Raw genomic sequence first — 13,313 nt, 5'->3', positions numbered from 1 at the left:
AAATACTGTGTACAATTCTGGGCACCGCAATTGAAAGGAGATGTTGACAAGCTGGAATGTGTCCAGAGGAGTGTGACTAAAATGATCAAGGGTCTGGAGAACAAGCCCTATGAGGAGCGGCTTAAAGAGCTAGGAATGTTTAGCCTGCAGAAGAGAAGGCTGAGATGAGATATGATGGCTATGTATAAATATGTGAGGGGAAGTCATAGAAAGGAGGGATCAAGCATGTTTCTGCTGCCCTGGCGACTAAGACACGGAACAATGGCTTCAAACTATAAGGTAAAGGTAAAGGTTTTCCCTGACACTAAGTCTAGTTGTGTCCAACTCTGGGGGGTGGTGCTCCTTTCCACTTCCAGTCTTAATGTCAAGGGGAAACCTTTAGGTAAAGGTTTTCCCCTGACACTAAGTCCAGTTGTGTCCCACTCTGGGGGTTGGTGCTCATCTCTATTTCCAAGCTGAAGAGCCAGCGTTGTCTGTAGACACCTCCAAGGTCATGTGGCTAGCATGACTGCATGAAGCGCTGTTACCTTCCCACAGAAGTGGTACCTATTGATCTCATTTGCATGTTTTCGAACTGCTAGGTTGGCAGAAGTTGGGGCTAACAGTAGGAAATCACCCCATTCTCCAGAGTCGAACCGCCAACCTTTCAGTCAGCAAGTTCAGCCGCTCAGCAGTTTAATCTGCTGTGCCATCAGGGGGGCATGTTAAAATATAGTTAAAACTATACATTAAAATATTTAAATTTTAAAATGGACAAAAATAAATTAAAATGGGAAAAAAGAAAAACATACAGCACACTATTAATAAGGCTCTTTGCTTGTAACATTCCCCAAAGCTTTTTGGAATAAGAATTTTTTTTTGTTGCGGGAAGGATGTGAATTCAAACCTTCGTTTCCCAGTCTTGATCAATGGCCCGCAGCCTCAAATACACAAGTTGAAATGGTAGGTAGCTAAAGCAGACCTCAGTGTGGCCAGTCAGATATTGCCGTAATAACAAAGACTGGTGGGCCAGTTGTAAATGAGTGGTTAGCCAACACTGAAGCCTAAGCATGAAGGGCCCCTTCCTCCAAACTTGTGCCTTTGAGTAAAACTCCATTCAGCAGAGGCTGAATCCTTATTCCCTGATCTGCCTTTCAAATGACCATGAGCACATGCTCTTGTTTCAAATCATTCACCTCATCTAACCCATTCTTGATGGCAGACACTGGTTTACAAACATAACAGCTCCCTCCGATAAAACCAGGTGAAGGAATAGATGAGTGTACTCTAAATACAAACATTTTGAAAATCTCTATTAGCCGTTCCAAATACAGTTTAAAGAATGTAAGAAAATTAGCCCGATGGTCTGGTGCAAGCTAATGACCTAGCATTGAACTGGAATTCCCAAGTGCCCTCCAGAAAAGGATAGATCCTGCACAAACGAGTGCCTGCAATTCTCAAACCACGGTCAATCATACTGAGAGAGGCCCAGAAGTGTGGCAGAACAGAGATCCATTGCTTTTACTCAGGTTTTGGTGTATATCTTCCACCACCACTATCTCCATCCCATAAGCAGTCCTGAAATCGACTGAAATAATGGATCCCCCTTAGAAAGGGAAAGGGATATCAAGAAATCCCTTTTCCCTCTCCAAAGACCTCTGCTCACACCCTCAGGAACTGGCCATGCAGACAGAAGTATTACAGCATTAGCAAATGTTGGCAAACCATGTTTTAAATGTCCAAAATATTTTCTCCTCTCTTTGGGAATGCATAATCAATCCTAGATGAATTCTGGGGAGGTCTGAAAACCCAAGGGATTGAGTGGTACCAATGACAAACATTTAAGACACATATCATCGTAATATAAATCTAAAGAGATGTAAGAGAAGCCTACATCATACCGCCTCCCAATATTCCACCAGGATTGGTTCATGAATGTGCAGAGTCACAGATAAGCTGTATGTATTAAAAGCGATCTTGTAGCACCTTGTCAAAGTATTGAATTCTTTCTCCCATTTTGGGAAACATAAACTGAAAGGCAGATTACCCATTTCTCTTTTGGGGAAGTGCTTGTACACTTGTTCACCTTACTATACACTGATCACACTACAGAAGTATAGGGATTTTTGAGTTGCAAGTTGCCTACCTTGTGATCTTTACTTTCTACGTAACTTTTGTGGGCAAGTGTCCAACTCTCTCACAATGGTTTAATTAACAAAGAAGACATTACTTGTAAGAGATATGAACAATTAACTCTTTTATTCAGTCATATTTTTGCGCTTTACAACTGAAATTCTGGAAACTCAAACACCACATCTTTGCCTGTGAGCTTCTTGTAGACACCAGAAAATGTTTCTACCTGCAAAGAAGGGACAGAAATCAGAAATGTAACAGAAGTAAAATGAAAGAGTTCCCAGTGCTTTCTACAGGACACCATGTTCTAATGCAAATGTTATAACATTAGTCAAAATTGTCTTGTTTGTAAATAAAACAACAAACATCACTACCTGTGATTTGTGATCCAGTATTCAGATTAATAACCAGAAATGTATCTATTTTTAATATGAACCAAAGAATGAACATTAATGTTCTTAAAGCAACAATCACAAAAGCCAGGCATTTTTTTTAAAAGGTTATATTTCTTATCTTCCTCTCAATGCATTTTACTGAATTGAGATGTTTATCTGTTTTTTAGATCAAGCAATTACAGCTAGATCTACCCTAAACTGCATTATATGGTCGTTGTATACTTGTATAATTGGAATGCTTCCACCTTCCACACAGCTTTCACAGGTGACAGCTGCTACCAATATACTAGCAAGCCAAATGCTCATATGATAGTTAATTGTATTAATGCTTTCTACTCCAAATTTAGAACAGGAGTATTATTATAATTACTGTATATATGCGAGTATAAGCCAACCCAAATATAAGCCAAGACACCTAATTTTACCACAAAAAAAACTGGGAAAACTTATTGACCCGAGTATAAGCTGAGGGTGGGAAATGAAGCCGCTACTGGTAAATTACAAAATAAAAATAGATGCCAATAACATTACATTAACTGAGGCATCAGTTGGTTAAATGTTTTCTAATATTTACATAAAACAGTAATTTAATGTAAGACTGTCTAACTCTGATTAAATCATTATTCTAAACTTCTTAAATGTAAATGTGCTTATGTATCCTTCCAATAATAATAGAGGAAAATAATAAATGTAATAATAAGACAGTAAAATGGAAATGTAATAGTAGCAGTAATACAGTATAATACAAGTAATAATAATAGAGAAAAAATAAATGTAATAATACTATTAAATAGAGTAAAATAAATGTAATAATAATAATAATAATAATAATAATGAATAAAATAATAAATGTAATTAAATAATAGTAATAACAGAATAAAATAACATATAACTTTGACTCAATTGTAAGCCAAGGGGGGCTTTTTCAGCCTTAAAAAAGGGCTGAAAAACTCGGCTTATACTTGAGTACATACAGTATATTTATTTATACCCTGCTTTATCTCTCCCAAAGGGACTCAGCATAGAGGCAGCAATGGTACTTTCAAATACTTATGAAAACAAGCAGTCTTCCCAGATTTTGCTTCCAGGTTATAACTATTCAAAAAAATAACAGCAACAAGCACCACAATGGACTGAAAATTAAAGAGATCATAGTTTGAGAGCAGCTATAAGGCAATTACATACGTTTACGCTGTCTACATTGCAGTGTAGATGTGGCCTTGGTTTTGGCCCAACATTCATTGCGAATTGTCTGTCAACTCTGATTGTTGAGTCCAGTAATGTACTGGAGCCTTCGTTGAACTAATCTCTACAAAGCATGCCATAATAAAGGCAAAACAGCCCCCAACTATTTCCTACCTTATGTTCAACATTGTTCTGTTGTGCTTTGTCTAAGTGAACCTTTATGAGTCGGCTGCCATCCAGTTTTACGCGGATTCTTTTGCCCACAATTTCACTGGGGAAAACCAGGTCTTCAAGAATGGCATCATGCACAGCAGTAAGTGTACGGCTACAAGGAAACACAGTATACATTTTAAATATTTTCTACTAATGCCAACTTTCTTCCTGTCCTACTGAAGAAAATCACTGGACTAACAGATCAAACAAAATTGTGTGGAAGGGGCTCCATGATCACCTCTATTTTTCTTGTTTTTTGTTTACCATAAAGGAGCTCAACTGCATGCACATGATTCCCCTACTCCACTGTTTTATCCTAGCAACTGTACATATGCAGAAGGCTAGGTTGAGAGTTTCAATGTGACAGTTTGCTAACAATTTTCTGTTTAATTCGTCCTACTCAATTACCAGAAAGAATGTGTTCATAGCTGACATATGCATTTAAACAGCCATATCATGTTTTAGCAAAACATGCCCAGAAATGGTTACTGAACAGAATGGAGAAAGTTTAACAGTCAAGATAATGCCAACCAGACATTCAACACTTGCTTCTTAAATACAATAAAAACAGGTGCATTTGAAAGGCATACATTATAACACTGCAAACTACATTCAAAGATGAAAATTCATATAGCCACCTCCACACAACTGTCTGGTCCCATCTACACTAACTATTAAATGCAATTTCAAACTTAACAATGATGAAAGTGGTTTCACTTGTAGATGATAACAGAGGAAATCCCAGAACCAGTTTGACATCCAGATGGTGATGACACAAAAAAACAGAACATTGATGTACACTGATGCACATTAAAGGCTTTCTTTTGCTCAGTAAATAATACTGATTAGATGGGCCAGTGGTGCACTTCAGTACTGTTATGTTAATAAACCTACTTAGAAATGATTTTCTCAAGTCTGTGAGGTGTAGACTGTGGCTGTGAGCAAGTCAATTGTTTTTGAGTTTATGTGGCCCATCAGTTGCAGCAACTTTTGCCCACCCTTAAAGCTAGCTTCGAATTGCATTAAATAGTCAATGTAGATGGAGCCTATGTCAAAACTTGGATTACTGTTACAGGACCACCTAAGCTAACCATACATTGAAAATTTGGCATGTTGACTAAATCAGTGGTTCTGGTGTTTTCCTCCTAAACCAGCCAAGATTCATATACCAAGAGGAAAAAACGTTTTGAAATCTTGGCTTGTAAAAACAGCAAGCCAAATGCTTACAGACCTTTTTGTTGGATAGTCAATAAACAAAGCTGTGTTTGGCACAACTGACTGAGAAGCTCAAAGGACATTATACAATAAGCCTTACACTCTAAATGCACTAAACAACCACAGTAGTGATGCTGGCCATGTTCCACCCCTGAGCTCAACACAGACAACAATTCAAGTTAATCACCATCATTAAAGAAGCCAGGGGTGAGAGAGAAAACACAGTCAAAAGTAGCATTTTTAATGTTTTTAGTAAATTATACAATAGAAAACACTGCAACTGATGGGCCACATACTCAACAGAATTTGGTTTGACCACATGCACTGTCTATGTCTCACAGTCCTGAATACATTAGGAACACAACAACATTGAGGCTCACAACTGTCCGTCTAATCCAGCAGTTCTCAACCTGTGGGTCCCTAGGTGTTTTGTCCTACAACTCCAAGAAATTGCAGCCAGTTTACCAGCTGTTAGGATTTCTGGGAGTTGAAAGCCAAAGCATCTGGGGACCCACAGGTTGAGAACCACTGGTCTAATCAATATTGTATATTATATTAGAGTTCCATAATCTTATGACTTTCCAAACTGCCTTATTCCAGATACTTGCAAACAAATGAATAGCAAGATAAAATTAATGTTGTTTCCTTTTATTTATTTTTTTGAAGCACCAATCCACGTCCATGGTATAGAAAGCAGTAGTATTTTATTTTAATATGTATGTAAACATTGCTGTTTCCGATCAACAAAAAAAGCATGTGACTTTGAACTTACCTCCTGGGACGCTTTTGCTTGTTTTTTGTGCGGCTTTTTCTTGTTGGCTTTGGCAAAATTCTCCGCTGTTAAAAAAAGAGAGAGTTCTGTCTGACCTCTTGTGGCTCAGAAATAATGCAAATCAAATGAAAATAACTAAACATAAACTAGATCAAAATGCACCAACTGCAGATTAAAGGTCTGTTTTATCACAATTCATTTTAATAGCCAAACTCCAATCTCAACAAAAAGCTATCAACCCGCTGGTAGAAGGGCATTTGGAAGATTGCTCTCGACTTATGCTGGCCTTCTGAACTTCAAAGGGTCTTCTTAGACAAACAAGACTAAGAGGTCATTTTGCCAGGTATTTCCTCTGAAATATAACATTATTGTAACACCTGGTTTCATTGGTGGTTTCCTGAACATGCTTACCTTCGAAGATCAGGCCAGATTTGGTGCCTTTAGGGTATTTGAGCTAAATAGAATAGTACTTCTGACCAAATAAGAATGTATGGAGCTACAGCATATTGCATAATAAGGTTTGTGGTTCCTCATCTGTGAATGATGAATTTAGATGAGTTTTATAGGAATTACAAGTTGCCACCTACCTGGGCAATGAACACCACATGCTTCCCACTGAATTTTTTCTCCAATTCTCGAACTAGCCGCACCTGAATCTTCTGAAAAGACTTCAGCTGAGGGACTGGTACAAATATGATAATGGCTTTTCTCCCACCACTCACTTCAATTTCCTAAAGAAGCAAAAGCTTAGTTTCAGATTTGAAGAACTGCTGAAAATGCTAGATTGCATTGGTTCTACAAGCCAGGAAACTATTTGGTATCACCTCAAGCCAAAAATCCATCTCATTCAGCAAATTTCAGCAGAAATCTCTCCAAGGTTTGTCACCGGATCACTCTGCTGAGATTTTCTGTTCTAATAACAAATTACAACTACTCTGTTTTGGGTGTATTTAACTTAATTTTCAGGCCATTTTAATTTCATATCCATTTTGGCAGTCTGTATAACCACCAGAACAGTAGTTCCCAGCCCATGGGCCCCAGATGGGCCGTGAGACCTAAAATAACATCTGCAAGAGGGAGACAAGGAAGGAAGGAGATACCAGTGTGTTGCCCTCGCTTTCTCGGCCGGCAGAGAAGACTCACCAAGCAGCACGCACGAGGGGATGAGAGAGATGGAGGGCAGGAAGGCTGTTGCACTTCCCAGCTCTTTCTCGACCTTGGGAGGCTTCCCAGGCCAGGATGGAGAAGACTTGCCCGGGAGCACAAGCGAGAAAAATCCCTCAAATGTATTATTAGCTCCCATTGCCACACATCAGTTGTAACGGGAAAGCAGCCCTTTGTAAGACCCTGTTTATTCCTGTAAAGTTATTGTTATGATTTTACTGACAAAAACACAGTATGTTACAGCAAACAAGATCTATATGCTGGATTTCGTATCACAAAATCACAAGTCAAACACTTCCCAAGCGTCTAGGACTGTGTGATGTATTTTCAAATGATGCGCACAGATCCAAGTAAGGTGGTCTTTTGCAGTTGACAGATTGTGATTTTGTCAATGTTTATTGTTTCCAAATGCCGACTGAGATTTTTAGGCCTGTTCCTCGGGTGATTGGGGTGCTGATACAGAAAATTGCATTGGATAGATCATATCAGTTCTAGATGATTAAATATGGTTCTCTGTGGGCGAGCAGATGGCGACTACTGGATGGCATATGATCTGTATCAGAAACTAGAGCTGATGTGGTCTGTCCAATGCAGTTTTCTGAATCAACGCCCCAAATAACCAAACTCAATCTAAAGTTGTTCAAAAACGGATTTGTAACCCTAATGATACTAATGTTGGAGAGTGGTCTCTGGTCAAAGTGGTCCCTCATTCAAAAAAGGTTGGGAAGGTTTCAGAGGCATAAATTTTATCTCTATACCCACTATAGTTGCTTACACAGATTCTTGGAATACCAACCCTCCAAGGAAGGAAAATATTAAATTACAGAGAAACTGAAAAAAGGAAATCAAGAAATCAACTTTTAAAATAAATTATATATATCTCTATTTTAGACTTATGTGTAATTAGACTAGAGATGTATATTGTGTAGTTTGACAACGCCGGCTCTTCGGCTTAGAAATGGAGGTGAGCACCACCCCCCAGTCGGACACGACTAGACCTAATGTCAGGGGGAAACCTTTACCTATGTTTGTGTTCATCATTGTGTAAGTATTTTGGCGTGTTTTTTCTGTTAAAAATTAATTAAAATACTGTAAAAGAGGAAACTGTAAAATGCTGTAAAAACACAATTGAAATGACTGAACCCAGTTGAATATAGTCAAGAAGTTATTTGGACCACTTATTCTACTGCATGAAATAGTCTAATTATCACTATCGTATTAGCCAATACATTCAATGTTTTTAAAACTAAGTATGTGCCCCTAGAAACTCCCTAATCTTTAAGTGTTTCTGGAAAACAAAACTTAGAAAGACAAAGTGCATGTTAGGCTACAAAAGTAAAAGGTATGTATCTCATTATCCTGAGCAGCTGACGATTGGATGTGTCCTGCATGGTTTGTCTCCTCAGCAACCGCAAATACTGAGAAGTTACAGGAATATACAGGATGTCTCCCCTCAACAGCCTTTTCAGCCGGAAGGGAAAACTTACTCTCCAACATTGTGGAAGGGGAATATACATCATTGCTCCCATGGAGCTAAGCTCCCATGCGCCACTCGGGCAGAGCCATGTGAGAGCAACCTCACTGGATACCCATGTTGGGCTTTGTTTTGGACTGCAGCAGCCTATATACCTGTCTGCTAATGATTTTTTCAAAATAAGCACTAGGCATTATACATTAGTTCAAATGCCAACATGGTAGATCCACCAAAGCCAAATATAATCTGCATCACAGGGAAGCAGATGTTTAAGCTACCTTTGCTGCTGTGATATTAAGTTCTCTCAGTTGAGCTTTCAAGTCAGAATTCATCTCCAACTCCAGAAGAGCCTTGAGGAAAGAAAGTTAAAGAAAAATAAACACATTAAACAAAATGGTGCTAAATGCAAGTCACTGTTTAGACTTTTAGCGACAATAACTACAATCATTAGTAGAAAAGCTTGAAAATGAAATAAGTATAGTAATTAATAGAACAATCCAGCAACAATACTTACTCTTATATACTGGATCTCCAAGTTATCAGTAGATCAACTGTTACTATATGTTCAGCAGGCGAAATGATGAGGTTTTCACAATTTAGTGTTTTCCAGATTCACTGGAATAAGCTCTAAGCATGATGAATTATTCTACACATACTAAATGTATTCCACAAGCATTGTTCAAACTGTGTTGGGAAACAAAGTAATAGTTCCTAAACAACTAACAGTGGACCCACTGCACTGATACAAAAACCACAGATAATTTTGCTCCATATAATTAAATTGCAGTAACTTGAATGCAGATGCTTTAGTGTGCCTGTGCTCACACTGCCACCATTTAATAATATGAGGCTTTATGATCTGTGGTCAGTTGCAATCACTGAGATGGAAAGCCTACTCTATTTGTTTGACAGAAGGCCCTGCTTGCAGAGTGCAAGCGAAGGTGACAATATGGCCAGATGAAAGGTGCACATACCTGGGAGATGCCAGATTCAAATTCATCTGGCTTTTCGCCATTGGGCTTCACGATCTTTGCGCTGGAACTGAACATGGCCTTTCTGCATTTAGAAAGCAACAACATATTTCAGATTGTTAGAAAAAATGCTTTCCCTACCACAACAGCAGAAAAGACAAAACCTTGATACCAAGTGAAGGCTTATAAAAATAGGTTTTCTGCAACATTATTTAAATGACAACCCTTCTGACTTTATCCTTAAATATGCACCCTAAATGGATAATAATGGACATATAAATCAATAGCAGAAGTGGTATGAACAGGAATAAGGGAAAGTAACTGAGTCCCCTTCCACACAGCTGAATAAAATCCCACATTTTCAGCTTTGAACTGGAATATAGGGCAGTGTGGACACAGATAACCCAGTTCAAAGCAGATATTGTGGGATTTTCTGCCTTGATATTCTGGGTTGTATGGCTGTGTGGAAGAGCCCTGAGAATTTGTAATATGAACCAAACCTAGTTCTATAGCAAATAGTTCAGCAGATTTTGCTAAATAAAAGAAAGCAACAAGCTGTTTCTAACAGAAGTCCCAACATCTACACATACAGGAAAGTAACAACAACAGTGTACCAACTAAAAGTATAACAATCCTACAAATATCAGTTAAAGTGAAGTCAAACAGTAATAATTCTACGGTGTAGATCAGGCACAGCCAACCTTCAGCCCTCCATGTGTTTTGGACTTCAACTCCCAGAAATCCCAGCCAGCTTACCAGCTCTGTTGGGAATTGTGAAAGCTGAAGCCCCAAACACCTAAGTTTGTCCATGCCTGGTGTTGGTACACTTCTAGGCAGGGCTCCATACAGCATAGTGTTTTGAATATGAAGCATAACAAAGCTTTCTATTAAGCTCAACCATCTCAACTGTACAAGTAAGTCAAAAACTACTACTATGCAATTTTCACTTAGCACAAAATCTCCATGCAGAGACTCTTAAGCAGAAGGTGGGCAATGGATAAACATCTAGACCAGTGGTTCTCAACCTGTGGGTCCCCGGGTGTTTTGGCCTACAACTCCCAGAAATCCTAGCCAGTTAACCAACTGTTATGATTTCTGGGAGTTGAAGGCCAAAACATCTGGTGACCTACAGGTTGAGAACCACTGTCCTGCAACTTCCATCAGCCCTATCATGCCAATGGTAAGGGATGTGAGTTTCATTTTAAGAATACTACAAAGCCAAAGGGTGCCCACCCCTACTGTGGTGTCACACACAACAACCTCACAAATAGTAACAGCACTACGAGGTCAATTCAGAACAGTCTGGGTCCCCATTCCCCCACCCTAAATGCCTCAAACTTCTAACAATCTGGCACAAGAAAGACAGGAGAGTACATTTCCTATGGGAGCATCTACACTGTAGAATAAATGCAGTCTGACACCACTTTAGCTGCCATGGCTCAATGCTCTGGAATCCTGGGATCTGTAATTTTACAAACTCTTTCACCTTTTTTGGCAAAAGTGTCAAAAATTAATTCTAAACTCTAAGGGCTATCTATCTACCTCCAAAGTTACAGATTCCCTGTCTACTCCACAAAGTAAGCACACACTGCTGAAGCTTTTGCCAGCCATGTGCTATGCCTGGTGCTAGAGAACCCATTCAATCTGTATGGCTTGTTGAGAGAAAAGGGACAAAACATAAAGGCAGAGCTGCAGAAGGGTAGTCCTGCCCAATGAGTAAAGCTGCTAGTAATCCATAGGAGGGGAGTCTTTTAGAAGAAAAACCTGACATTCAAGAGCAAGGAAAGCATAGATTGGGCATCCTTTATCTGAAAACCCATCCAAAGGTCCACATGGCCGGCTGAGACAGTGCCACCTCTGCATTCTGGTGCTTCAATGTACACAAACCCTTCCCTCTGGGACATTATTTAAACTATTGTGTATGGAATGGGCCTTGGGATATGTATATCAGCTGTATATGAAATATATAAATCAGTTTTCTGCTTGGACTTGGGTTTCCATCTCAAAAATACCTTGCTATTTATATGCCAACACTCCCCAATCCCAGACAATCGAAGCCCAAAGTGACCCAAGGGAAGGGGCCCCTGGCCCAGCCCTGCTATGTCCCTCTGCCTCAATGAAGCCCCCATTTCACAGTGAGGCTCCATCTCTGGGTCCCTTTCCCGCCCCAAGCGGCCATCCGAGGCGGAGGGATAGCAAATCGGGCACATCCCCGGTCCCTCGGTCTTCGGAGGCTTGCTGCCCTCAGCTAGGCTCAATATCACCGGATCTCTCCGCGAAAAACGTCCTGCGCCCTGCACTAGGCCCAGGCCCATCACACCTACCACTTTCAGCGCTGGCCCAAGGAAGAGGAAGAGTTCTCGCGAGAACACCACAAGTTCCCGTCCAGGGAGCGCACGCGACGCCGCCCACCTATCGCCGTGAAGCCGCACCCGGAAGCCGAGAGGGAAAGACACTTCCGCCCTGCTGAAGCCTCCAGGCGGGAGCAAACTCCTGGCAGAGCTGGAGGCGGGGCTCTATGACACTGTTCGAAAGTTCCATGTGTGCATGGTGGATGTATGTGTGTATATGTACACACTGCTTTCTCAAGTATTTTAGCTGAAGTATGTATGTATATAGATACATACATCTTCTTATATAAATAAAAATGTAATGTTCGTTTGCGGGTTTAACAGAATTCAAAAACCACTGGACGAATTGTCACCAAATTTGGACACAAGACACCTAACAACCCAATGTATGTCCTTCACTCAAAAAAAGAATGCCTTTGTCATTTGGGAGTTGTAGTTGCTGGGATTTAGAGTTCACCTACAATCAAAGAGCATTCTGAACCCCACCAAAGATGGAATTGAACCAAACTTGGCACACAGTTGACCAACAGAAAATACTGGAAGGGTTTGGTGGGCAGTGTCCTTTGGTTTTGGAGTTGTAGTTCACCTACATCCAGAGATCACTGTGGACTCAAACAATGATGGATCTGGGCCAAACTACACAAATACTCAATGTGCCCAAATGTGAACACTGGTAGAGTTTGGGGAAAATACAATCGTGACATTCGGGAGTTGTACTTGCTGGGATTTATAGTTCACCTACAATCACAGAGCATTCTGAACCCCACCAACAATAGAATTGGGCTAAACCTCCCACACAGAACCCCCATGACCACCAGAGTGGGCCACAGCAACACGTGGCAGGGGACGGCTAGTAAAGTAAATAAATAAATAAGATAATGGCATGCATTTCCATGTCCAACTAGCAGCAATTGCCATGAAAGTGCTCACTAATGCTTCCTCTTCATCTTGGAAAGAAGTGACGAGCGGAGTGCCGCAGGGTTCCGTCCTGGGCCCGGTCCTGTTCAACATCTTTATTAACGACTTAGATGAAGGGCTAGAAGGCATGATCATCAAGTTTGCAGACGACACCAAATTGGGAGGGATAGCCAATAGTCCAGAGGACAGGACCAGAATTCAAAACGATTTTGACAGATTAGAGAGATGGGCCAAAACTAACAAAATGAAGTTCAACAGTGACAAATGCAAGATACTCCACTTTGGCAGAAAAAACGAAATGCAAAGATACAGAATGGGTGACGCCTGGCTCGAGAGCAGTACGTGTGAAAAAGATCTTGGAGTCCTCGTAGACAACAAGTTAAACATGAGCCAACAATGTGATGTGGCGGCAAAAAAAGCCAATGGGATTTTGGCCTGCATCAATAGGAGCATAGTGTCTAGATCTAAGGAAGTAATGCTACCCCTCTATTCTGCTTTGGTTAGACCACATCTGGAATATTGTGTCCAATTCTGGGCACCACA

The 13,313-nt window shown here is 40.2% G+C and overlaps 1 protein-coding gene and 1 non-coding gene across 2 annotated transcripts; both read right to left on the bottom strand.

Moving 5' to 3' along the window:
* Positions 1-2,219: 2,219 nt before the first annotated feature.
* RPS7 (ribosomal protein S7) lies at positions 2,220-11,926 on the bottom strand. The gene is made up of 7 exons (XM_060788077.2): positions 11,826-11,926; positions 9,505-9,586; positions 8,809-8,880; positions 6,480-6,623; positions 5,893-5,957; positions 3,867-4,017; positions 2,220-2,338 (listed from the first exon to the last, which is right to left on the bottom strand). The coding sequence occupies exons 2-7, from the start codon at positions 9,577-9,579 to the stop codon at positions 2,261-2,263; spliced, it is 585 nt and encodes a 194-aa protein (XP_060644060.1). The 5' UTR covers positions 9,580-9,586; positions 11,826-11,926; the 3' UTR covers positions 2,220-2,260.
* Positions 8,433-8,654, bottom strand: LOC132762250 (small nucleolar RNA SNORA73 family). Its single transcript, XR_009630137.2, has one exon. It is a non-coding gene; the product is annotated as a small nucleolar RNA SNORA73 family (small nucleolar RNA).
* Positions 11,927-13,313: the final 1,387 nt, after the last annotated feature.

This window comes from Anolis sagrei, chromosome 1 (assembly GCF_037176765.1).
Source record: "Anolis sagrei isolate rAnoSag1 chromosome 1, rAnoSag1.mat, whole genome shotgun sequence".
In the NCBI taxonomy this organism is placed as follows: Eukaryota; Metazoa; Chordata; class Lepidosauria; order Squamata; family Dactyloidae; genus Anolis; species Anolis sagrei.
This window is presented reverse-complemented; position numbering and strand designations above follow the sequence as displayed.

What these genes read in the sequence shown, in the direction of transcription:
- RPS7 (XM_060788077.2), bottom strand. Translation starts at nt 9,579, where the DNA reads ATGTTCAGTTCCAGCGCAAAGATCGTGAAGCCCAATGGCGAAAAGCCA. An exon ending in AAGCAAAAGCGTCCCAGGAG is followed by an intron (nt 4,018 to 5,892) that starts GTAAGTTCAAAG and finishes GTTTCCTTGTAG; the next exon opens with CCGTACACTTACTGCTGTGC. An exon ending in AGAACAATGTTGAACATAAG is followed by an intron (nt 2,339 to 3,866) that starts GTAGGAAATAGT and finishes CCTTCTTTGCAG; the next exon opens with GTAGAAACATTTTCTGGTGT.